The 24556-nt window shown below is 38.0% G+C and overlaps 1 protein-coding gene across 2 annotated transcripts in view; it reads right to left on the reverse strand.

Moving 5' to 3' along the window:
• Chl1 (cell adhesion molecule L1 like) overlaps positions 1–24556 on the reverse strand; it is a 213831-nt gene that overhangs the window by 53517 nt on the left and 135758 nt on the right. Inside the window, exons 6-10 of one of the 2 annotated variants that reach the window (XM_055628603.1) lie at positions 9112–9234; positions 7911–8081; positions 6847–6894; positions 5489–5609; positions 127–311 (exon numbers count right to left, since the gene is read on the reverse strand). In XM_055628603.1, coding sequence (XP_055484578.1) covers positions 127–311; positions 5489–5609; positions 6847–6894; positions 7911–8081; positions 9112–9234 — 648 coding nt within the window. The remainder of the gene's footprint in view (positions 1–126; positions 312–5488; positions 5610–6846; positions 6895–7910; positions 8082–9111; positions 9235–24556) is intronic. The other variant, XM_055628604.1, reaches the window with a different exon arrangement.

The following is a 24556-nucleotide window of genomic DNA, read 5'->3' on the forward strand; positions in this document are numbered from 1 at the left end:
CACTATAACTGAAACCCCAAATTAATGATCGGCTTTGACATACTCACTGCTGAGTCAAAGGACGATGAACTGAATGCACTTGTCTTACTCTCTGAAGTAGAAACTTAAATCCTAGTGGGGACATACCTTCTACTGTCACATGAAAATCATGACTGGTTTTTCCTAACGAATTGTTGGCTATACAACGATAATTTCCTTTGTCGTGGTAGGAGATGTTCTCTATCTTCAATGCGTTTTTACATTTTTCTTCTGTTTCACTTGACTTTGGTAATTCACTACCCAATTTAATCCACTCGACCTGTGGGGTTGGTCTGCAAGAGATATAATGAGTCATAAATAAGCAAATATCAACTATAAATAATCTCTCATGGCACACCTATTACCTATTACCGAGTTGACTTTTATATACACCGAGTTCCATCGTCCTTACCAATGGACATACCGTCATGGGAAGCATCGGAGTTGAACAAGCATGTTTCATCATAAGCTGCTTTAATGGTCTAGTCCCTAGGAATCTTGTCCCCTCTATTCAATGGGCTAACTCTACATGAGTGCTGAATCAATGAAGCTGTACACGAGATGAATAATTGAAGTCCAGAGAAATAACATTACAAGGCATTTGTCAAGTGTGAAATTCTCCCGTGGCCAGAGAGCAACAGCTCATATCCCTGTGTGACTTTCAACAACATGGCACAGTAGGCTCCACAGACCAGCAGGGGTAAGCAACAATTTCCTGTTGCATCCTAATGAGTCCAATTTTGGCTAAAGTGGCTGCGGACTGGAGCCAAGTGAGTGGGCTGCATGTAGGAGCAGCTCTTTCGTTCTGGGGCAGCTTGGAGCCCCCAACACTGACCCTGCTTTCCTGCTCTGTGGGGAACACAAGGAAGGAGACAAGAACCTGGAATTTCCCCTAATTCTGGAGCATTGGGGGGATGGGCTCACCCGATCAAAACAAACACACACAAAACCAAAGGCAGGGAAAACCTCACCATGTGCCATGTGCGTTACAATGAAGGGAAATCAGGAGTGAGGGCCAAGACAAACAGTTGGATGAAAAATCCCTTCTCATAAAAATGAGGGTGGAAAAGTGACAACTTATGACTACTGCGATAAACAACTGTAAGTTGGGGGCAACTTGGTTGTTTCCTCCTACAAGACTGGAAAACACATGTATTTTATTTACCATATTACTGGTTACTTGTTAATACTCTGAGAACGCTTGAAGAATGAGAAATCTTACTGTTATCACTGTGCCAGCATCACATCTGAAGCTCCAAGAAGCTAAGTAGATTACACTTATTGGAGTCAATACTTACTGTTGGTTTTTTCTTTCTTAGTGGGTTCTATTTGATTCTGCTTTACATAAGAAACTAGCATCCTAGCTGTTTGGTCTTATGTTTCTGGTCAAGCTTTACATTAGGCACCAAGTAAACATTAATTTTTCAAAATTTATTTATGATTGTGTTATGAGTGTTGGGTCTGCATGTATATATGCGCACCACATGTTTATGTGATGACTATGGGGTCCAGAAGAAGGCTTCAGATCCCCTAGAACTGGAGTTCCAAATGGCTGTGTACCACCATGTGGGTGCTTGAAATTGAATCAGGTCAACTGGAAGAGCAGCAAGTGCTCTGTCCAGACCTAGTAATTAAATTATTGTCTCAAATCGTTACACTTCTTTCAAATTAATTGTTCATACTGAAATTAGATTAAATAGCACAATTATTAGGAAACAATTATATTAAAAGCAAAGGTGAAGTTCTTTTTATAAACATTTTTTTTTCTCAAGTCCAAAAGAATTAACTGCACATATTTGTAATGACAACCTGCTTTTTGACCAAGCACAGCTCACACAGCAGATGTCCTCAGGAAATGGTCACTGAAGACAGACACACACATGTGGGAGTATGTTGATTAGCTGTTGAATTCCAGGGAGCATGCCACCAAGCAGTACCCGGAGTCCCAATCTCCTACCTGCTTGCTTTTTATGCCTTCTGTCAAAGTGGCAATCTGCCAAGTGACAGGCTGCCCTGGACTTCAGTTCCTCCCAAGAAGATTTTCAGGAGTCTGTACTTTAGCAATGCAAGCATCTTACTATCCCCAAATTCATCTTTTACTTCTGTTCTTGAATCATTTGTCTAACTCTCCTCACTTCTTATAATCAAATGACATGACTCAAGTCAGATTAACATGACATCACACGTAGGCGCGGTTTATTAAGCTAGGCTGATTTCCATTCTATCCTGGACAGTTCTGTTTTGTTTTCTTGCTTACTTTATTTTTAAGGAGCACTTAATAATACAATCTGCAATGATGGGTTGAGGATAAAAGTGTTGTTTAGTGTTTTGTTTTGTTTTGAACATATACACATTATATCATAACTTCTAATATTTTTTCCAGTTCTTATGTGGGTAATTTTCTTATGATTCTTGGTGTAAAATGCAGGATCCAAAGAAAGCATACATCCTTAAATTCACGATGAGTCTGCTTTCATTTCACACAATGGGAGTGTGGATTATTAAAACAGCATGTTCTCACTGACAGTAAGATGGCAACAATAAACACCTTTCTCTCCTATTAAGAGTCAAATTATCATTTAACTCTCCTCCTTCTCCAGGGAATCTATAAACTCTAAGCTTTGCAACATGTGTGTCTCTCTGGAAGCTTCCCTAGCTTAATTAATATTGTGAATGTTACTGTGTGTGTGTGTGTGTGTGTGTGTGTGTGTGTTGTATATGCCAGTGCACATGCCTGTGCATAAAATCACAGGCCAGAGGAGCTCTTCTGGTGTCTTGCTCTCTCACTTGTCACCTTATCTGCCTTCCCCCACTGCTAGGGTAACATGGTTGCAGTCATGCCTGACTTTTTAGGTGAATGCTGAGAACTCGAACTCAGAAATGTACCTTTTAACCAGCAGCCCAGACTTTATTTTTTTACTATCATCATTTACTTAAAGGTGTGATTTATGTAACTACCTCAGAGAAGACACAGTGCTGCTCACTGTTTTTTCCTGTTTCTGTTTATGCTGAAAGGGTTCCTTTGGTTAAAGAGGTATATTGATGTGAGTCACACTTGGATGAATTTAAGGTTTGGGGACAAATAGGGTTGAATAAGCTTCAGGTTCCATTCACCCTGGAAAAGTGCTTTGGCTTCAGTGTAAGCTCTGTGGGCTATATTTGTCTAACCTGCAAATGGGAAAAATTAAGCCAGGGAATGTTGAGAGGCAACATGAGTTAAGGTTGTAGAGGACAAAATACTACCATGATGGTTAGTGATTGTTAATTTTTTGTTACTCTGGAAGGCCTGTGATTTTAAACTTCCTTGAGATATATGAAAAGTCTTTTGAAAATCCTTTTTGATAGTATTGTCTCCACTCAAAGGAAGACCAGACAGATCAAAAAGCTCAACTCAAACCAATTATAAAGGGATAAAATGCTTCTTCTGACAGAGCATCAGGAATATTCCTGTTACAAAGAAAAACAACTCTCGTGGATATACATTTTCTTTTTCCTGTGTGCCTTCCCAACATCCCAGTCTCTACAAGGCACACTGGGGGAATTTCTGCAAGTGGAGGACAATTCTGAACAGATGCCAATCACCTCAGGAAGTAAATGATACCATTGGCAGGAAATGAGGAGAGAAAGTCCCTAAAAGGTTTGGCTGACTCGAAGAGTTAACCTGAACAACGACAAAGCCTGGAAGACTTTGCTTTCCACTGCTATAAATACACACTAACACCAGGTGGTTAGCCATGAGTTACAGCAGATGGCAAGGCTTCTTCAATCTTCCCACAAGGCTACAGAGAAGGCTTAGCAGGTAAGAGCTCTAGTTATTTCGGCAGATGACCTGTACAATTTCCAGCATCCATGTAGTGGCTCACAATCCTCTGAAAGTCTTTTTCCTCCTCCTGCCTCTGTGATCACTACAGGCATGTAGCACACAGACATACTAGCAGTCAAAATACTCAAGTACGTAAAATAGAACAAATCTTAAAAAATAATACAGACACCATACTATCTTCATAGAGGTCAAAATATTGAAATAATTTATCACTGAACTCAGTGACTTAAGGCCAATAAGCAACCTGGCTGAAAAAAAAAATGTGCAAACTATAGAAGTTGCAAAATAATTTAAAGTTATTCACTTTCTTCTCTACCTAATTTAAAACAAGTCATTCAAACTTTTCACTGAATTATGAACAAGAGTGGATTTTATTTCCTATTTCTACTCTTAATTACTATTTAATGTAACACAGTTTAATTCATTTCAAATCCTAGCTGAGGGTTTCATTACTTGCAAAATGATTTCATCTCAAATCCATAAACTGGAAGATGGAGTGCCTTTCTCCACCCCATTTCTGATGGGAGACTGTCACGTCAGTGGGGATACTTGTAGAAACAGGTGAGCTCCTATGACCACAGCCCCGGGTACATAAATGTACAGTAGACACTCGGCTAAGACTGGAATTTTAGAGGATGACAAATGTCAACCCTTAGGGCTTTGGTGGAAGAAACAAAACAGGACATTGCTGTAGGAGATGTCCCTGGACCAGCTTGTGATGTGTGTTTCTTCTAAAGGTCATGATTGGGACCCATTTTTGCACAAAACACAGGAAGGGTAATAAAAATAAGTAAAAGGCTTTTGGAAATTAAAAAGAGAATATAAAATGGTGATCAGGACACTGAAACCCCAAATAAATGGAAATTTATTCAGGAACCTCATGTTGGGAGGATAAGAGGCCATTCGGAGGGAATTATGTCCCCTAGAAAGAGATTTCACAAAGTTCTAACAACTTGTTGTACTATCTAATAAGATGATATTGAAATTCGGACAAGATCGGTGAAGCAACGGTAATGTAGGGACACACCTTGCTGGAATTTCTTCAGTGTGCACATTCTTGGACCTCCATTTAAAATTTAATCTCACTTCAGTACTGGAAGACAGACTTGAAGGGGGTCTCCAGGTCTTTTTATCCTTCTGCCCAATATGGGCATATTGAACATTTTTTGCCTGTTTGTTTGTTTTCCTTTATTAATTTGACTCTTTTAATTGGCTTTTTGAGAATAGGTGGTTGGACCTGGCTTGGGGCACAGGTCATGACCTTCTATTGTATAACAGTGGCGATAGCTCCTTATAAACTAGGGTTGAAAATTAGAATAGAGAGGGGAAAAAAAGCATGGCTTTACAAAAGATGGGTGACTGCTAATGCACATGCTCAAAAGGACAGCGTTAGACCGTCTAATTCACTAAGGGTGCTTTGATCCCTGCTTTTCTGATAGCTCAATAAAGACAGGTACCTATAAGTCCGTTTCAGTTGTAGCCCTAATTACATGTAAGGAAGCACAAATGTATCTCTCCAGAGTAGCATGAACAGGGACTATACTTTTAAAAATGATAACTTAAGAGCATGCATTCAGCAAAGTTTTGATTTTTCAGTATATGAAACACTAGATGGGAGAAGGGATGAGCAGAGGCCAGGGTACTCACAGGCCCTCTGCAAAGCACTCCAGTAACAGGGTTTCCCCCTTGAGGACAGTTATTTCGGTTGAACTGCCACTTTGAGCAGGAGGCAACAGAAGTTTGGGTTTCCTTTGCTTGATGGAATTTGCTGGAAAAGAAAAAAAAAAAAAAAAAAAAGAAGAGTCAATAACCTCCCCAGTAAAGACTGTAAAGTTTCTGTGGTACCAGATCATTCTTAAAGCATGACTTCACATCCTTTTATGTATACATTTTGCTGTGCTTCTTCTTAAACAGACTTCTCTCATCCTAGGAAGTGGGTGCTTTTCTGTTTCTTTACCATCTTTTACAAATGTCACAATGCATACTACTTGTTCCTTTTCAGAAAGTGAAGCCTTATTCAAGACAATTTCTTGAAGACACCCAGCCACCTAATTGACAGTCTGACTTTGTATTTCATAGGTGTGACCAGACCTTTGTATTTTTGATGATTACATATATTTATTTAACTTATTGATCTAAGTATTCTATAAGATTCCTTCTGGGGAGGGAGACACAGCTTCCTGGGGTACTTCATGGAGAATTCAGACTAAAGAAGCTTACAGTAGACTGCAGGCATCCATAAATTTATTTAGGTCTTCAGTAAATTCTTTCTAGTCTCAGATCCTCAAGGATACAAACTGTTTAGAAAATGATTCATTAGTCTCCCCACTAAGCACAGATTAGAAAGTCGTAATAGATGTTTTGCAAAAAAATGAATAAAATTTTAAAAGACAAAAAATGGAATTATATTGAAAACTGCATAGTAATTTATCAACCGCATATAAATTTATCAATTTATAGATTGCAGAGTAATTTATCAACTGTTCTGAAAAGTCTTTCAAGTAAAAATGACTCACTTAACTTTCTTAAGCCCAGTGTTTCTCTAGTTTTCTTGATATTAACCACTTATTTTCTCTTACCTTTTGTTAGGCTATTAACCTTCTGTCATTTGTGAGCTATTAGAAAAGTCAGTACATAAGAATACTTATAGCTATACCTAAAACCACAGTTATATTTTATATGTTAATTATATGTTACCTGTATATATGTTAACTACATATGTATTATTTAATATGTAAAGATTACCACAAAGTTTTGTGTACGTATGTATGTGTATATATATATATATATATATATATATATATATATATATATATATATCCCTTTGTATATATTCTAAAGGATTGTAATCATAGAGCCTTCTAGGATAAAAGGTTAATTGACAGAATTATTGGCATTCTTTCTAATAAAATCTTGGACTAAATAAAAGAAAGATTCAAACAGAGATGACAATGAGTGACTAAAGGTAAATATACATGCCCAAAGTCTACATATGGCCAACTTACCCTTGGAACTAATTTCTGTGGATGAACTTGAATCATTAGCATGCTTTACTGAAATAAAAAAGATGGAAGAAACTAATACAAACATAATGGTAGATGCTGACATCAGTAAAGTATGAAAGTCATGTATTTATTTGAGGAAAATTACAAAATTAATTACAGCCATGCCCATTTGAGTACTGTCTATGGGAATACAGTTTTACATTATATACATGTGTGTTATACATATATAATATACATGTATATAATCTGTAATGTATGTACATATATAATATACATATGTATGTATATATGGAGCTTAAATTTGAAGTTGTAAAGAAACAAGGGTTAACTTTATTACAAAGATTTCAAGCTACTGAAAGGCTTCATAGAGAAGACACCACACATCATATGAACAGAAAATGGAACAATCATGGACCAAATTAGACAATGAAATGGTCATGCCAACTTTCTGCTCTACCAGGGTCAATTATTCAACCAGAAAGCTGCTGGGATTATCCTTTGCCTTTGAATCTTACCACTTTGCCTCTCACTAATTACTTCTTCCCTTTTGGGAACTCAGACATGAATTACCAAATCAAGTAGGAAACAGAAAATCAATTCAGATAACTTTGACAATTTGGATGGACAAAGAAAAAGCTTGATGTGATAAAAAAATTATATATATATATATATATATATATATATATATATATATATATATATGGTGATTTTCTTTTGACTCTATTTTTGTCTCTTTCTTTTTCAGCCTGCTGATTTATCCAAGGTCACAATGAGCTTGTGCGTGAGATGTGCTTTATTAAGCTCACTGAAAATGAGAAGATCCTGCAGACATCAAATGAAACACATTTGTATTGTGAATTGAGATTTGATTTTCTGGCTGCCAGAGACAGAGCTACTGCAGATCTGCAGCTGCAGATGTCTAGATCATCTGTATGAAGTCTCTAGAGTTAAACAAAACGATGACAGAAATACCAACCGGCTTTAAGTGGCCTCAGCAAGAAGAATGAAATTATGCATATTTGCATTCAGCGTGAGTGAAGGAAGAATAAATTATTTGGACTTACAACTGTTCACAGTTAGTTTCATTGGCATTTTTTGGACAATCGTCCTTAATTTTGGAAATGCAGCGAAGCAACAGTAATCATTGCGACTGTCTTTTTCTTCCACGTTTGCAAAGTACAGATCTCCCTTTTGACTCATGTACACCCTTTCATCTTGTTTAATGTGTTCTAATTCTGCAAGGAGATAAAAAAAGCAACTTGTCACTGAAATGGGCTGCCACTCCTCACGATGTTGCATTAAACCTTGGCATTGCTATTTCTTTCATATGATTTGTATTGTGATGTTTCTTGTCTGCTCTTCCTACTTTTTGACAGTCTGGTCCTAATCCAAGAGCAGCGAGAAGGCAAACAGTGAAAAGTAAGCAACTATGAAATCTTGGAAGGCTGAATATCTCACAGACAGACTCAGTCTGGGTGTCCCATCTCTCCTCACCTGTTGACCTTTACCTTTTCTTTGGCTTATCTAAAAACTGTTCAGTTCCAATAACACTCAGTTATCGCCCTTGTTTTCTATAGAGGCTACTTCTCTGACACTGTGACCCTCGAAAGTGATGTCTGCACCACTGATCACCAGGCACTGGGTGCAGCTGTAGAATTCTAGGATGAGTCTAGGAGCAGCTTCACCCACTCTCCTCTGGTTGCAGTACAAGTAAGAATTTTTCTATGTAATACAATGAGGAAAACACCCAGAGGGCAGCGAGAAAGCATGAGGCAGAACAGGGTTTGCAGGAAGAGGGTTTGTGTCAGGAATCACCAAAGCATTTTGGAAGAGTAAACACACAAATGTCGATACTGAATATTTTGTTGGTGATTGTTTTTAGCAGGTAGAACCAAGCTGAAACAGTAATATTGGACCAACAGTGCAACCCAAGTCACTGCAACTCTGAGCTGGGCTATGCTCCAAGGAGAAGGACTGTGGGGAAGGTTTTTCACAGGAGGCATGTCCTATCTCATGAATACTGCTTTCCCATTTCAAATATATTAAAATCAAGAGACATAATGATCTTCTAGTACCTTCACATATACGCTGTAGTTTACACTTAGGAGGAAAAATGGAATTCCTAATGTATCTAATCTTGAAATTTATTTGGTTCTAAGGATAGTCAGCCACATGTGGAGGATCGCTCTCATTGGTTTTGCTGTGTTATATACATAGTTCATGGAATTGAAGTGACCTCATTTGCTGGAACAGAACACTACTTACCAATATTCATCCAGTAGATGTGCAAAGGTGGGAGGCCTTTGGGAGGGTTGCAGGGCAGGACAATGGAATCCCCTTCTTCTACATCCATGGGTTCAATTTTTTCCTTTGGAAATTTTGGAACACCTGATAAAATGACCACCATGTACCATTTACTTTTAGTGTAATTTAATATTTTCTATGTTATTCATCACCAATGGCATTCTTCTTGTTATATAAAAAAGAACAACTAGAAAATTCAGTGCTCCTATCCTTGTCCTCATATTTACCACACAGAAGTAAATATTCAGCATCTGGTGTGATGAGGCTGCCTGCAGACCTTTTCTTCTCTCCCTGTTTCTCCGGTGCCAATACCCAGTTCTACAGCAGGACACCCTCCTCAGCTTCACATTACAAAGTCAAAAGAAGGTAAGCACACACACACACATATACCCTCTCAATAGCAACAGTTTCAGTTTCCTAATAAAAAGATAGAGATGAGCAGAATAGATGTAAAAACAGGATCTGTCCTTCTGCTGCATCCAAGAAACACACCTCAACATCAAGGATAGCTATAACATCAGGGGAAAGGGTTGGAAAAATTATTCCAAGCAAACAGGCCTAAGGAGCAAGCTTGTACAGTCATTTCAATATCTAGCAAAATAAACTTCAAAACAAAACTAATCAAAAGAGATAGGGAATGATAGTACATAGTCATCAAAGAAAAAATGCACCAGGATGGCTTTTTTTTGACATTTCAGTTCATAGTAACTATGCCCTGAACACAAGGGAAAAGTAAAACAAAAACAAAAAACTCAAACGAACAAACAAACAAAACACTACTACAATTTAAATCACATTCTGACTTTCAGACACTGATAGTGGGAGACATCAATACCCAACTCTCATCAATGGGCAGGTCACACAGATAAAACTAAACAGGAAAATGCTGAACCTAAACATGTCTCATAAAGCAAATGGAACTAACAGATAGTTATAGAATATTTCATCCAATGATTAAAAAAAGATACCTTCTTTCATGCACCTCATGGAACTTTCACAAAAGTTGACCACATATTTAGATACAAATTAAGTCTTAACAGATACAATAAAATTGAAATAACTTCCTGCAGCCTATCAGACCATCAAGAATTAAAGCTGTATATCAACAACAAAAAAAGAAGCAACAGAAAGCTTACAAACTCACAGAAACTGAACATCTCTCTCACGAATGAAAAGTAGGTCAAGACAAACAAGAAAGAAATGAAAGACTTCCTAGAATTTGATAGAAAAAAATACACAGAATTCTCGAACATAAGAAATATAATTAAGTGGACTGGGGAAGGGGCATAGAAGAAGAAAAGGGAGGGAAGGTGAGATTGGGATGGGATGGGATGAGGGAGGGGGCTATCGCTGATAATTCCACTGTGGAACTCCTACAGCTGATAAACACCTTCAGTAAAATTGCTGGGTGCAATATTAATTCACAATAATCAGCCCTCTGAAACCAGGGAAACAGCATCTTTCATAATAGCTTCAAGTAATACAAAATAACTTGGGACTCTATAACCAAGAAAGTTAAAAAGACTTGTAAAATAAAAACTTCATGTCTTTGAAGAAAGAAACTGAAGAAGATACAAGAATATGGAAAGATCTCCCATGCTCATGGATTGTTACGATTAACATAGTAAAAATGGTCATCCTACCCAAAGGCAATCAACAGATTCAATGTAGTCCCCATGAAAATTCCAACTAAATACTTTACAGACCTTGAATGGACAATTTTCAACTTCATATGAGAAAAACAAAAAACCCAGGATAGCTAACACAACCCTGAATAGTACAAGAAGTGCTGGGGGTTATGTTCTAGAGGTACAATAGCAAAAACTGCATTGTATTTACATAAAATTGACATAGTGATCAATGAAATTGGATTGAAGGTGAAGACACAAATCAACATACCTATGGGCACCTGATTTTTAATAACAATGGCAGAAATACTCCATGGAACAAAGTCAGCATTTTTGACAAATGGTTATAGTCAAATAGGATGTCAGCGTGTGGAAAAATGCTAATTGAACCATACTTCTCACCCTGAACAAAACTTAAGTCCAAGTGGATGAATGACAGCAGCATAAAACTGGATACATTGAACCTGACAGAAGAGAAATTGGCGTACAGCATTGAACACTTGGAACAGGAGGAGACTTCCTGAACAGAACACCAATAGCACAAACACTAAGATCAATAACTAGTAAATGGGACCTCACAAAACTGAAAAGCTTCAGGAAGGCAAAGGACACTGTCATTAGGACAAAACACCAGCAAACTGAATGGGAAAATATGAATTTTATAAACTTCTCTAGTTAAGGTTTCATTCCTATGAAGAAACACTACAACCACAGCAACTCTTACAAAGAAAAATATTTATTTGGAGCTGGCTTATAGTTTCGGAGGTTTAGCACACTATCATCATGGTGAGAGGCACGATAGCTTGCAGGCAGACATGGTGCTAGAGGAGCCAAGAGTCCTACATCTTGATGCACAGGCATCAGGAGGATACTGTGTGCCATAGGGGGCATAGCTTGAGCATAGGAGACCTCAATCCAACCTCCACACTGACACAATTCCTCCAACAAGACCATACCTACTCCAAGAAGACCACACCTCTTAATAGTGCCTCTTCCTCTGACTAAGCATTCAAAGCCATGAGTCTTTGGAAACCATTCCTATTTAAACCACCACACAACTCCACATCCAGAAGAGGATATATATATATATATATATATGTGTGTGTGTGTGTGTGTATAACATGTACATATATATGTACATATACATACACATATGTATATATAAAGATTTATATATACACAAACAGATCAAGAAAAGGAAGAGGAAAGGCTCAAAAGTCTGAGTTCAGAGCATCTAGCTTATGCTCAGATATATATAAATTATGTATATGTATATGTGTATATATATATATACATTACATATGTATATATGTATATTTCCCTCAAGAAACTAGATATAGAAAACCAAACAATCCAACTAAAAATGGAATAAAGATCTAAATTGAGAATTCTCAATAGAGGAAACTCAAATGACTGAGAAGCACTTAAAGAAATGTTCAGTATCCTTATACATCAAGGAACAGCAAATCAAAATTCCTTTGAGATTTCATCTTACACCTGTCATAATGGCTAAGATCAAAACCACAAGTGACAGCTCATGCTGGCAAAGATATTGAGCAAGAAGAACACTCCTCCACTCCTGGTGGGAGTGCCAACTTGTACAACCACTGTAGAAATCAATATGGCAGTTCCTCAGAAAATTGGAAATCAATCTACCTCAAAATCCAGTTCTATCACTCTTGGGCATATATCCAAAGGATGTTCCATCCTACCACAGGGACGCATGCTCAACCAAATTCATTGCAGCTTTATTCATACTGGCTAGAAATGGGAAACAGACTAGATGTTTCTCAACTGAAGAGTGAATAAAGAAAGTGTGGTACATTTACAGAATGGAGTATTAATCAGCTGATGAAAAATAACATCATGAAATGTGTAGGCAAATAGATAAAACTAGAAAAAAAAACCCCAGACCTAGAAAGATAAATACAGTCTGTATTAACTTATAAGAGAATATTTGTTATTAACCCAGTGATAACTAAGCTATAATCTATAGACACAGAAAGGTTAGTTGAGGAGGAGGAGGACTCTAGGGAAGATGCAGGGATCAACATGGGAGAGGAAATGGAATAGGTTTTATGGGAAAAATGGAAGTGGGTGGGGCCTGGAATAGAGGATCAGGTTAGACAGGAGCTTGGGTAGAGGGAGATAGTGTGGGGAGAGATGGCTGGGATTGGTGGGGGGGCATTTGGGAGGTGGAATGGAATCCTAGTGTACTAGAAACTTCCTAGAATCCATGAAGGTAATCTTAATAAAAGACTCCTAGAAATGGCAGATGCAGTCTCAACTGACCATTTCTTGTAGCCAGGCAAGGCTTCCAGTGGTGGGATCAGTTGCTTTGAGTTGTTGGACAAGTTGTTACCATGAAAACCCAAACGACCCAGGATGTTATTAAAATAAATTGTTGCTATTCAAAAAAATGACAGTGAGGCCCCATTGCCAAGAACGACACTCACACAATTCAATTAACTTGGAAAAGACGAGCTGGTGCCTAGATGGAAAGCTCACACCTATGTGCTAGTCTCTTGGATGTGAGAAGGTACTCTGCAGGCTACCAAGAGAGAAGTACAGACATCAACCAAGAGACAAAACCTTTGACCTATACAAAGGTTTTGTATACAAAATACACTAGAGCAATAGTGGCACAGAACTTGTAAGAGTAGCCAACCAATGTCTGATTTTACCAAAGGTTCCCTCCTGAAGAAGGAATACACATCCAATTACTCGGGTGAGAGACTAGACAGCCTAGAGTTCTTTGGTAAAAGCAAACAATACTGATCTAAATAAAATTTATCAAAAAAAAAGATTTCTAATGAAATTCTGCTATACTCATAGATCAATACCCTTTCCAGTCATTAACAGAAAGGCTTCTTCCACCAGGAGCAGAAGTAAGGACCCCTAGCTGAACAATATATGGAGAGAACATCTTAATGGGAGGTCCCCATCAAATCCCTCCCCTCAGAGATTGTGGAATCCTGTGGAAGAGGAGGCAGAAAAATTGGAAGGGCCAGAGGGGATGGAGAACACCCAGAGAACAGGGTTCCCTGAATCAAATAACCAGTGTTAATATGAGCTCAGAGAGACTTTAGCAGGAAACACAGGTCCTGCATGGGTCTGACATGGTCTTCTGTACATACACAAACAGAAACACACACACATACAATAGCTATTAGCTTAGTATTTTTATGAGACTCCTGACTGTGAGATGACTGGGTCTCTGACTCTTGTGCCTGCTCTATGGACTCTTTTTCTCCTACTGTATTGCCGTGTCCAATGTCTGTATGGTAGTTTTTCCTTCGTCTTATTATATGTTATTTTCTTATGTTTGGTTGTTATCTCTTAGTAGCCTGTTCTTTTCTAATGAGAGATAGAAAGAGAGTGGACCCGGAAGGGAAGGGGATTTGGAGAAGAACTGGGAGGAGTAGAAGGAGATGAAACTGTCATCAGGATGTACTGTATGAAAGAAGGATCTGTTTTCAATAAAAGGAAAAAATAAATCTGGTATGAGTTTTTATTTACTTTCAATATACTTCGTGGACACCACTAGATGTTTCATTGGGTAAGCCTGAGAAGCTGAGTTCATTCCCCAGAGCACATCAGGTAGAAGGAGAAACTGACTCCTCAAGGTGTCCTATGACCTCCAGATATGAGCTCTGAATCAGCCACACACGCATGCACATACACACACACAAACACACATACTAAAATAAAGGTAAAAAACAAAACATTGAAAGATACTCCTGCACAGCAAAATTCTGAAACAAAATATTTTGTTGTGTACTTTGAATAAGCCATGAAAACACTTTTTCTTAGATGCAGCGCAAACCACAGGATTTACCCATTTTAGTTCCCATAAACATGGAATCATCTTTCTCTAAACACTGCTCTTTTTTGTCAGTTTTATGTTGCCCATCTCTGGCTTTATTGCAAAGTCAGTAAACATGATTGGCAAACGCCCTTTTCAGGTCACTAGCTATACTAAACAAACAAACAAAAAAATCAAAAGCACACAAGGCAATGGGAAACGGACAATTAACAAATTTGATCATTCTAAGCTGCAAAGAGTGAGCCATCCACCTTAGGATCACTCCATTCAGTACACTTTTAACTGACATGGAAATGATCTTGGAAAGGAGGAGCAATTTCATGGCTTCTATGCTTTTATTTGATGAATAATATTCAATTGTGTAAATGTACCACACTTTTTTTTTTCTGTATGCATTCCTAAGTTGAGGGACATCTAGGTTGTTTCCAGGTTCTGGCTATTACGAATAAAGCTGCTACAGACATGGTTGGGCAAATGTCCTTGTTGTATACTTGAGCATATTTTGGATAAATGCCTAGGAATGGTATAGCTGGATCTTAAGGTAGTACTATTCCTAATCTTCTGAGAAAGCACCAGATTGATTTCCAAAGTGGCTGTACAAGTTTTTACATTTCCACCTGCAATGGAGGATGGTTCTCTTTTCTCCACATCCTCTCCAGCATGTATTGTCACTTACGTTTTTGATCTTAGTCATTCTGATGTGTGTAGTATGGAATCTCAGGGTCGTTTTGATCTGCATTTCCCTGATGACTAAGGACATTGAACATTTCTCTAAGTATTTCTCTGCCATTTGATATTTCACTATTGAGAATTCTCTGTTTAGCTCTGTACCCCATTTTTTAATTGGATTACTTAATTTGTTATGAAAGAATGAGGAGATAGACAGACCTCAAGGGGACAGGACTCCACAAGAAGAGCAACAGAACCAAAAAAAATTGGGCCCAGGGGTCTTTTCTGAGACTGATATTCCAACCAAGGACCATGCATGGAGATAGCCTAGAACCCCTGCACAGATGTAGCCCATGGTAGCTCAGTCTCCTAGTCGGTTCCCTAGTAATGGGAACAGGGACTGTCTCTGACATGAACTCAGTGGCTGGCTCTTTGATCACCTCCCCCTGAGGGAGCAGCCTTACAGCTGGGATACAAAGTGAATAGACTAAACTGTAAACAAAATTAAAAAATGTAAAAAATAAAATAAAATGTATTCTTCCTGAATACTATGTAGCTACCTTCCAGTTTTGCTGGAAAATTTGTAAATTTGCACTGTAGAATCACACAGGTTCTGATGCAGGATGATGGCTAAAGGAAGACATCTACAAACATTCCTGGCCTGATAGGATTTTTTAATGTGTTTTCTATAATCGTATGCTTCTTTTTTAAATCTCAGTTTTGTACATCTAGCCAGTCTCTACAAAATGTATTCTGAGAACTTCTGTCCATTTCCTCTGTATTTATCATGTATCCCTTTGGAAACCATCTCACCCTCAGTTGTCTCGGCACTTTGATGCCATTTTGTGTATCCAGGTAGGAGCTCTTTACAATGAATTGCTTTTTGTCTAAATTCAAGGACTTTCCCAAACTGAGCATTGAAGGAGGGAGTGGACTGTTAGAGCACCATGGCAACACGGGCAGTGAAGTTTCAATGCCCTGACATACTCAGCTATGTATGGTTTTTCCCTCTTGGTCATCATGTTTATGCCAGATTTTTCTTGTAGATCTTGGCCAGATATGCGACTTACAGTCATTCTTGTACCATGTATGTGCTATAGGTACCATGAAATTCTTCCTAAAGATAGGAAGGTTGTTTAGCTCCTTCACTGTAAGCATGTCAAGGGTAAAATAACATGCCAGGTAATGCCTTGGCATGATTTACAGTAACACACCTTACCCATATACAGAGTTAATAAATGTGTTAAATACTCAAACATTCAAATTGAATCTATTCAAATTGAATCTATTCTTTTCATTTTACATACTGTGGTCTAAAATACATTGGTATGGAAGTTAGTAGTAGAGTTGGTTTTTGATGAATCCGTTTACAATCAGAACCAAAGAAAAGCATGGAAAGAGAAATACACATATGAAAAATGAAGTGATATATGATTCTCTGTCTAATATTCATACAATCCAGTGGCATGGATACTTGGCTTGCTGGTAAGTAGATAATTAATAAGATATATGAATCACTAGTTGGAAATCTGCTTCCTCAAAGTATGCAGAAATGTCTAATGATTCGACTGATAAAGCAGCCAGTGAACTACTAGCATCCTTACATTGATTAAGTTCAGATTATGAGATTCCAGTTCACAAATTGTAAACATGTGGTTAATTCAGTGGGCATCTAATCCGTCCACTATGTGCAGGAAGAGAAAAGACAATTTATAAGTCTACCAAAACAGTTTTTTAATGGAAAATGAAATTAGTATCAGGAAATAGAGAAGAAAACATATTCCTAATTTAAGGTCTCAGAAGAAATATTAGAGAAGAAATTAATTAATCTGGATTCTTTCATTACTATTTGCTGACCTTGAAACTTCTAGTCTTCACTAGGGGAGAGCATGAACATTTAACATTTACAGTAAATGCTGCCTTTTGCTTTATGTTGCTGTGATAAACAGCATGAACCAAAGCAATTTGGGGAGGAGAGGGTTTATTGGACTTTATTGGATTGCAGGTCACAATCAATTATAGCTAACCTGCAAACAGAAATTCTCTTGGTGCCTTACAACTTTTCATGTATCAGTAAGGTTGGAAACACATCAATTTCCTCAATATTCAGAAAAAAACAAACAAACAAACAAACAAACCTCTTTTTACTTAGTAGAGTATTGCCAAGTAAGCAAATACTCAGTAAGTAAGCAAAACTTGTATGTCTAGAGCAGTGGGTCTCAACCTGTGGGTCCAGGGGTGTTATATCAGGTATTTCTGTTATGATTCATAGCAGTAGCAAAATTTCAGTTATGAAGTAGCAACAAACATCTTTATGGTTGGAGGTCACCATAGCATGAAGAACTCTTTTAAAGGGTTGAATTGTTAGGAGAGTTGAGAACCATAGGTTTAAAGGTCCTCTAGGGTAAAGTGGGGAATATTGGAATTATTTTAATATTAGACTATGATTTTTTTTACTTAAAATAACTGAAAGATATTTAAATTATAGCCTAAAAACTGAAAAGAAAACAGAGCAGACAATTTAGTGATGTCTATGATCGGTCAGGAAGGCAAATGCCGAAAGTTGATCTGAAATCTGAAGTGTTTGGTATTAGAAAGCCAAAGTATAGGCATTTATATCATCCATTTAAACTTCAGTGATGAAAAAGAGAAAAGAGTTTCCATCTCGACAAACACCCTAGACCCAGCCACAGGCCTTTCTTGTATTTCTATGGTATACCAAATCACTCAAGCTAAGGTGCTTAGGTAAGTATCACCAAAAGGCCAAAGTATTCAATGCTGAGTCTCCATGGACTCCACAGAAAGATGCCAGAACTTTTTGACAGGAAAGGCCCAGTGTAAATCGTCAGGTTATTGGGACTGTGATCTTGAAGTGAAACATGGGACTGTGGTCCTTTCTCTTTTTCTTTGCTTTCTAAATCACAACGTGGGCAGAGTTTACTCTGGCACATGCTCCCATCACAATGTGCTTCCATAATTCTAGCCCACAGCAATAATGTCAACCCATCATGGACTGGACAGCACAAAACTATGAACCAAAATTAACATTTTTTTCTCTTTATGAATTGATTATCTCGGGGTGGGGGTTTGTTATAGTGGTGGAAAGCTGAGGAATACAACTACGAAAATAGCTAGCACAGGTAGAAAGCCTAATAATGACTTGTTGGCTATTTCCCTCACTAACCAAGACTCTATGCCATCAATATTCCACTTAGCTAATGGGTTTGTCATGCTTGTGTCAATGATGCAATCATTCTATCTGTAGGGTTTTTTTCCCTCTTATCGTTTCCCTACCAAACTCAACTACAATAGCATAAAACTAGAAATCTAAGCATTGTTCTAAACAACAACTTGATAACCAAGAGATTAAAAAAAAAATCTAAGACTAGAATCACCAACTTTCCATCAATACAAAAATAAAAACAATTCCCTGCAGCCTAAGAGAAAATCCATGAGGAAGCTTGAAATGGTCTTAATCATGAACTCGAGTGGATCAGAGTGGAGGTCAGGTGATGAAGTATTTTCAGGACAGCTTGGAAACGATGTGTAAGAAATCTAATTCATTTTACTCCTTTCTCCAGCAGCCCAGAAAGAGAGCAATTACCTTTTTTTTTAAAAGCCCTGATCTTTGATCCACTGCCTCTTAACAGCCACACTGTCATATTCTGGCCAGAATTATCCTAATAGCACCATGATCCCACTGATAATGCTTAGGTAAAGAGAGAATATATTTTAAAATCCTGTTAATTGCTGTATCTTATAGGCAACTGCCCCACTTCTTTCCCTGCAGTGGGTCTAGCTACTGCCTTTTCCTTTGTTTCCATAGCAACCACTTGATTTCAGGTTAAGGACCACCCCTACACCTTGTCTTTTACAATGCGCATTTAATCTCTCTTTCATCCTGTGTTTTATAACCTCATTTCAGTTAAAAATATGCATAGTAGAGACATAGATACGTGAAAACACACAGCAGTCGTTAGGCAATGAAATATCAGTATATTGGAAAAATGCAAATGTAAATTTTAATTCCAAATAAATTCTGTCTGAGGTTTGCTGAATCCTTCGAAGGAGAAGCCCATATTAGAGGAGGGTGACTATATATTAGGTGGTTACTTGACTCTCAGTCACAATGCTGACGGCAATACTTTCTGGTCCAAAACTGACAGACAACTCTAGCTGAATGTCATTCCAAATTTTAACACCTAAATAGAGTTTCAAAGTCTACACGTCCAGCCCTGCCCACCCCTTTTACTTGATTGTCTCCAACCAGGTTATCCAGGTCAGTGGGCTAGCCATGACATACGCAGGTTTGTTTTGAATATGTAGAGAGGCGATTAGTGAAACTCAGATGATGCAAAGGAAGACAGAAACACATCGGAAACCCTTTTACACTCTGTCCACCCCAACACGACTTTACTGTCTTCCACCTGATACTGACCCCAGCTCCTCCCTTCTCCTGTATGGTAATTAGTATCCTAATTATTATGTTTAATAGTCTATTGTTTTTCATTAAAATTTTCCTAAGTAAAATTATATTCTTTGTCAATATTTCATGTGGGTTTACAAACTTTAAACTGAAATAAAATCGAACCATACATATAAGATTTGCTTTTATAACTCTAAGTATTCCTGATTGGCTATACTACTGAAAAATATTTTCTGCATGATTATGTGACAATTTATTTTTGTTACACACCGAATCTTACCCTCAAAAAAAGTTAAACTTGTGTTAAAGATTCTACAATGCTGAACTTCACACTAACTAGAACTTCAGTGAATTTGGAGAGTGGGAATATTGCAAGTTTAGAACTAAATTAGCTTTAGCCTCCATAGTAGCCACTCATTGACCAGCTCTGTGTTTCTTCTTGCACCTTGTGACTATCTAGGAAATCATTGTAAGATATACAAGAAGGTTCTTATCACTTTTCAAACCAAACTATGAATGTCATCAGACAGCATTGCCTAAAGTGGAGATTTCCTCACTGCACTGCTTCCTAACTGCCAGATGTGCCCACCACTCCAATTAAATTTTGATTTTATCCGTGACTTTCTTTTTTCGAAGCTGGAAACAGCCCAGATGCCCCTCAACTGAAGAATGGATGCAGAAACTGTGGTACATCTATACAATGGAGTATTACTCAGCAATGAAAAATAAGGAAATCATGAAATTTGCAGGTAAATGGTGGGACCTGGAAAGGATCATCCTGAGTGAGTTGTCCCAGAAGCAAAAAGACACACATGGTATATACTCACTCATATAAACATACAACATAGAATAAACCCACTAAAATCTGTACATCTAAACAAACTAAGCAAAAGACAGGACCCTAACTAAAATGTTCAATCCCCATCCTGAAAGGCAAAGAGGATGGACATCAGAAGAAAAAGAAAACAGGAAACAACCTTGGAACCTGCCACAGAGGGCCTCTGAAAGCTTCTGCAGTATAGACTGTCAAAGCAGATGCTGAGCCTGATGGCCAACTGATGGGCAGAGTGAATGGAATTTTATGTAAGAAGTGGGAAATAATAAGAGCGGGAGGGGACTGGAACTCCACAAGGAGAGCAACAGAACAAGATAATTTGAACACAGGAACTTCCCAGAGACTCATACTCCAACCAAGGACTATTCGTGGAGATAACCTAGAACCCCTGCACAGATGTAGCCCATGGCAGTTCAGTGTCCAAGTGGGTTACATAGTAATGGGAAGAGGGACTGCTTCTGACATAATCTGATTGGCCTGCTCGTTGATCACCTCCCCCTGGGGGGGGGGGGAGCAGCCTTACCGGGCCACAGTAGAGGACAATGCAGCCAATTTTGATGAGAACTGATAGACTAAGATCAGAAAGAAGAGGAGAACCTCCCCTATCAGTGGACTTGGGGAGTGGCATGCAGGCAGAAAGGGGAGGGAGAGTGGGATCAGGAGGGGAGGAGGGAGGGGCTTATGGGGGGATACAAAATGAATAAAGTGTAATTAATAAAAAAATAATAAAAAAAGAGGGAAACATCAAAAAAAAAATGTCATGAGTTTTGCCAGACTAGAGTGTGGAATTTGGGGAAATCTGGTTCTGTTTTGTCAGGCCACTTGCTCTAAAACAAATGATCTCTCCCTGTGATGTGAAAGCCAATTCTTTGCAACAATATATTCCACTATAAGTGAATTGTTAAATTTGCCACGTAAGCACACTTCTCATGTGCATAAATAAGTAAACACATTTAAAGGAAACATACAAATGCTGGTGCTCCGAATACCCATTGTATGGGGAAAAAAAGTGCAAGAAAATAAAACAACAATGTGGGATGTTAGGTGAATATATCTTTAAGGAAGAGGGGAAAAACATCCAAAGATAAAGGTCTAAAATATTCCTTTGAGGTACCTATATCTTATGATGAAACTCTAACAAGAAGTAGAAAACACTAAAAAGAGACACTTTTGCCCTTCACTTTGGCTGTTACACTACTCTCTTTTTCCACTTGTAAACTTACTGTGCTGTTGAACAGGAAAACAGAACTCTGAACTGAAGCTAAACAAGACAAAAATAAATGAAGAGAAGAGAAGGAGGGAAGGAAAGAAGGCAGAAAGAAAAAATGAAAGAAACAAGCAAAGAAAGGAAGGAAGGAAGCTATGTCACTCCATACAACTATTACAGCAATGAAGTTGGAAACAGAGGTATTTTTATATGATTTTATTTATTTATTTTTATTATTAGTTACATTTTATTAACTCTGTATCCCAGCTGTATCCCACTCTCTCATTCCCTCTCAGTCCTTCCCTCCTTCCCTCATCTCCTCCCTGCCCTTTCCCAAGTCCACTGATTGGGGAAGACCTCTTCCCTTTCATCTGACCCTGTTTTATCAGGTATCTTCAGGACTGGCTACAAAGTCCTCCTCTGTGGCCTAGCAGGATTGCTCCTCCCTTGGGGGGTGGGGAGGTCAAAGTGCCTGCCATTGAGTTCCTGTTGGAAATATTCCCTGTTCCCCTTACTGTGGGAAACCAATTGGTTCCTGAAACTGAGATCTTAGCCAGACACAGAATGGTAGATCCTTTTCTCCAGAAAACTAAGTCATTTTATTTTCTCTTTAAAAATTGGGGAACTTGAAAACCTCAGCGTCATTATCTCAGACTGAATAAAAGGTATTGATAAAATAAAAGTTCTGAATAAATTGTGACAAGATCCTTACTAAAGTAATCATTACATGACACCTCCTAATTTCTAAAATTTTTTTCTCATTTTAGAAAATATTAAGATATTTTCTTTTTTTTTACTGATTACAGTTTATATATTTTGTATCCCAGCTGTAGACATCCCCCATTCCCTCCAAATCCCACCCTCTCTCCCTTGTCTCCTCCCTGCCCTTCTCTAGGCCCACTGGTAGGGGAGATCCTCCTCCCCTTCCATCTGACCCTAGCTTATCAGCTCTTACACAGGACTGTAATTAATTTTAAGAAAAGCATATAAGAAGGCACACTCAAGAGAGAAGTATTCCCAGATTTTTGAATGTATATATACATAGTAAATTGAGTTAAATTCTCAATTCTCTAGCAACTATGTGAATCTACAAAGATATTCCAAGTAAGATAATTCAGGAAAAATATTGATTCACATAACATATTTCTGAAGCATCATATAATATAGTTTCTAAGAATCACATATTCCCTCCCCCCATGTGCTATTCTTAAAAGAAAGCTAGTAAGTAAATAATTAATGTGAGAAAGGTGTTAAAATAATAAGTAGGAAAGGTTATATATTTTGAAAAGTTAATTTTAAGAATGAGCTGTATAATAAATACAAAAAGTTATAGATTTTATTTATTTTCAAGTACTGGATAATAAATTCAAGACCTTTATATTGAAAAAAAAAGATTTTTGCCATTACTGATTAAGTCATGGGTGAACCTTGAACACTTAGAGTGAGTTAAGCTACACAATAAGGAAGAATGCCAAAAGCAGTTAGTACTACAGTGAGGATGGGAGGAAGAAAGGGAAGGAGAGGGAAAGGAGGATGAGAATAAGGGAAAACAAAGGGATGGAGGGAGAAAAAGACAGAGGAGGAGGAAGGGGAACAGGAAGGAAGGGATAGGGGAAGGAAGGGAGATAGAAAAAGAAGGAAGAGAGAAGAGTGATGGAGGAGTGTGAGTAAAACGGGGAGAAACTCAACTTCTCCCTCATTGCTTTCACTGGCGTAAGTAGGATTTGTCTCTGGGCTTAGAAGACTTTCATATGGTCAGTTCAGCTTGTCTAACCCTATATGGAACTACACTAATCCAATTATTCACGTATAGGTTGATGCTTGATATCCAATAAGCCAAGTCTTTACCTCATTTCAGACTTTAGAATTTTCAGAGTGTGCTTTCTAGTCTGTCTATTTCTAATTCATCTGGTCATATTCCATAGACATAAAGGCAAATAAAATTCATGTGATAACACATGCTGGAGAGGATGTGGAGAAAGGGGAACCCTCCTCCATTACAGGTGGGAATGCAAACTTGTACAACCACTTTGGATCAATCTGGCGCTTTCTCAGACAATTAGGAATAGTGTTTCCTCAAGATCCAGCTATACCACTCCTAGGCATATATCCAAAAGATGCTCAAGTACAAAACAAGGACATTTGTTTAACCATGTTTGTAGCAGCTTTATTAGTAATAACCAGAACCTGGAAACAACCCAGATGTCCCTCAGTTGAGTAATGGATACAGAAATTGTGGTACTTTTACACAATGGAATACTACTCAGCAATTAAAAACAAGGAAATTATGAAATCTGCAGGCAAATGGTGGGACCTAGAAGCGATCATCCTGAGTGAGGTATCCCAAAAGCAGAAAGACACACATGGTATATATTCACTTATATAGACCTATAAGATACGATACATATACTGAAATCGATACACCTAAAGAAGATAAACAAGAAAGAGGACTCGGGGTAAGATGACCAATCCTCATTTAGAAAGACACATGGGATGGACATTGGATGTAGAAGAAAACAAGTAACAGGACAGGAGCCTACCACAGAGGGCCTCTAAAAGACTCTACCTAGCAGTGTATCAAAGCAGATACTAAGACTCATAACCAAACCTCTGGCAGAGTGCAGGGAATCATATGAAAGAAGGGGGAAATTAGTAAGACCTGGAGAGGACAGGAGCTCCACAAGGACCAAATATATCAGGGCACAGGGGTCTTTCATGAGACTGTTTCTCCAACCAAGGACCATGTATGGATATAACCTAGAACCCCTGCTCAGATATAGCCAATGGTAGCTCAGTATCCAGATGGGTTCTCTAA

The sequence above is a fragment of the Psammomys obesus genome, unplaced genomic scaffold (genome assembly GCF_907164565.1).
Source record: "Psammomys obesus unplaced genomic scaffold, mPsaObe1.curated_primary_1811, whole genome shotgun sequence".
Lineage (NCBI taxonomy): Eukaryota > Metazoa > Chordata > Mammalia > Rodentia > Muridae > Psammomys > Psammomys obesus.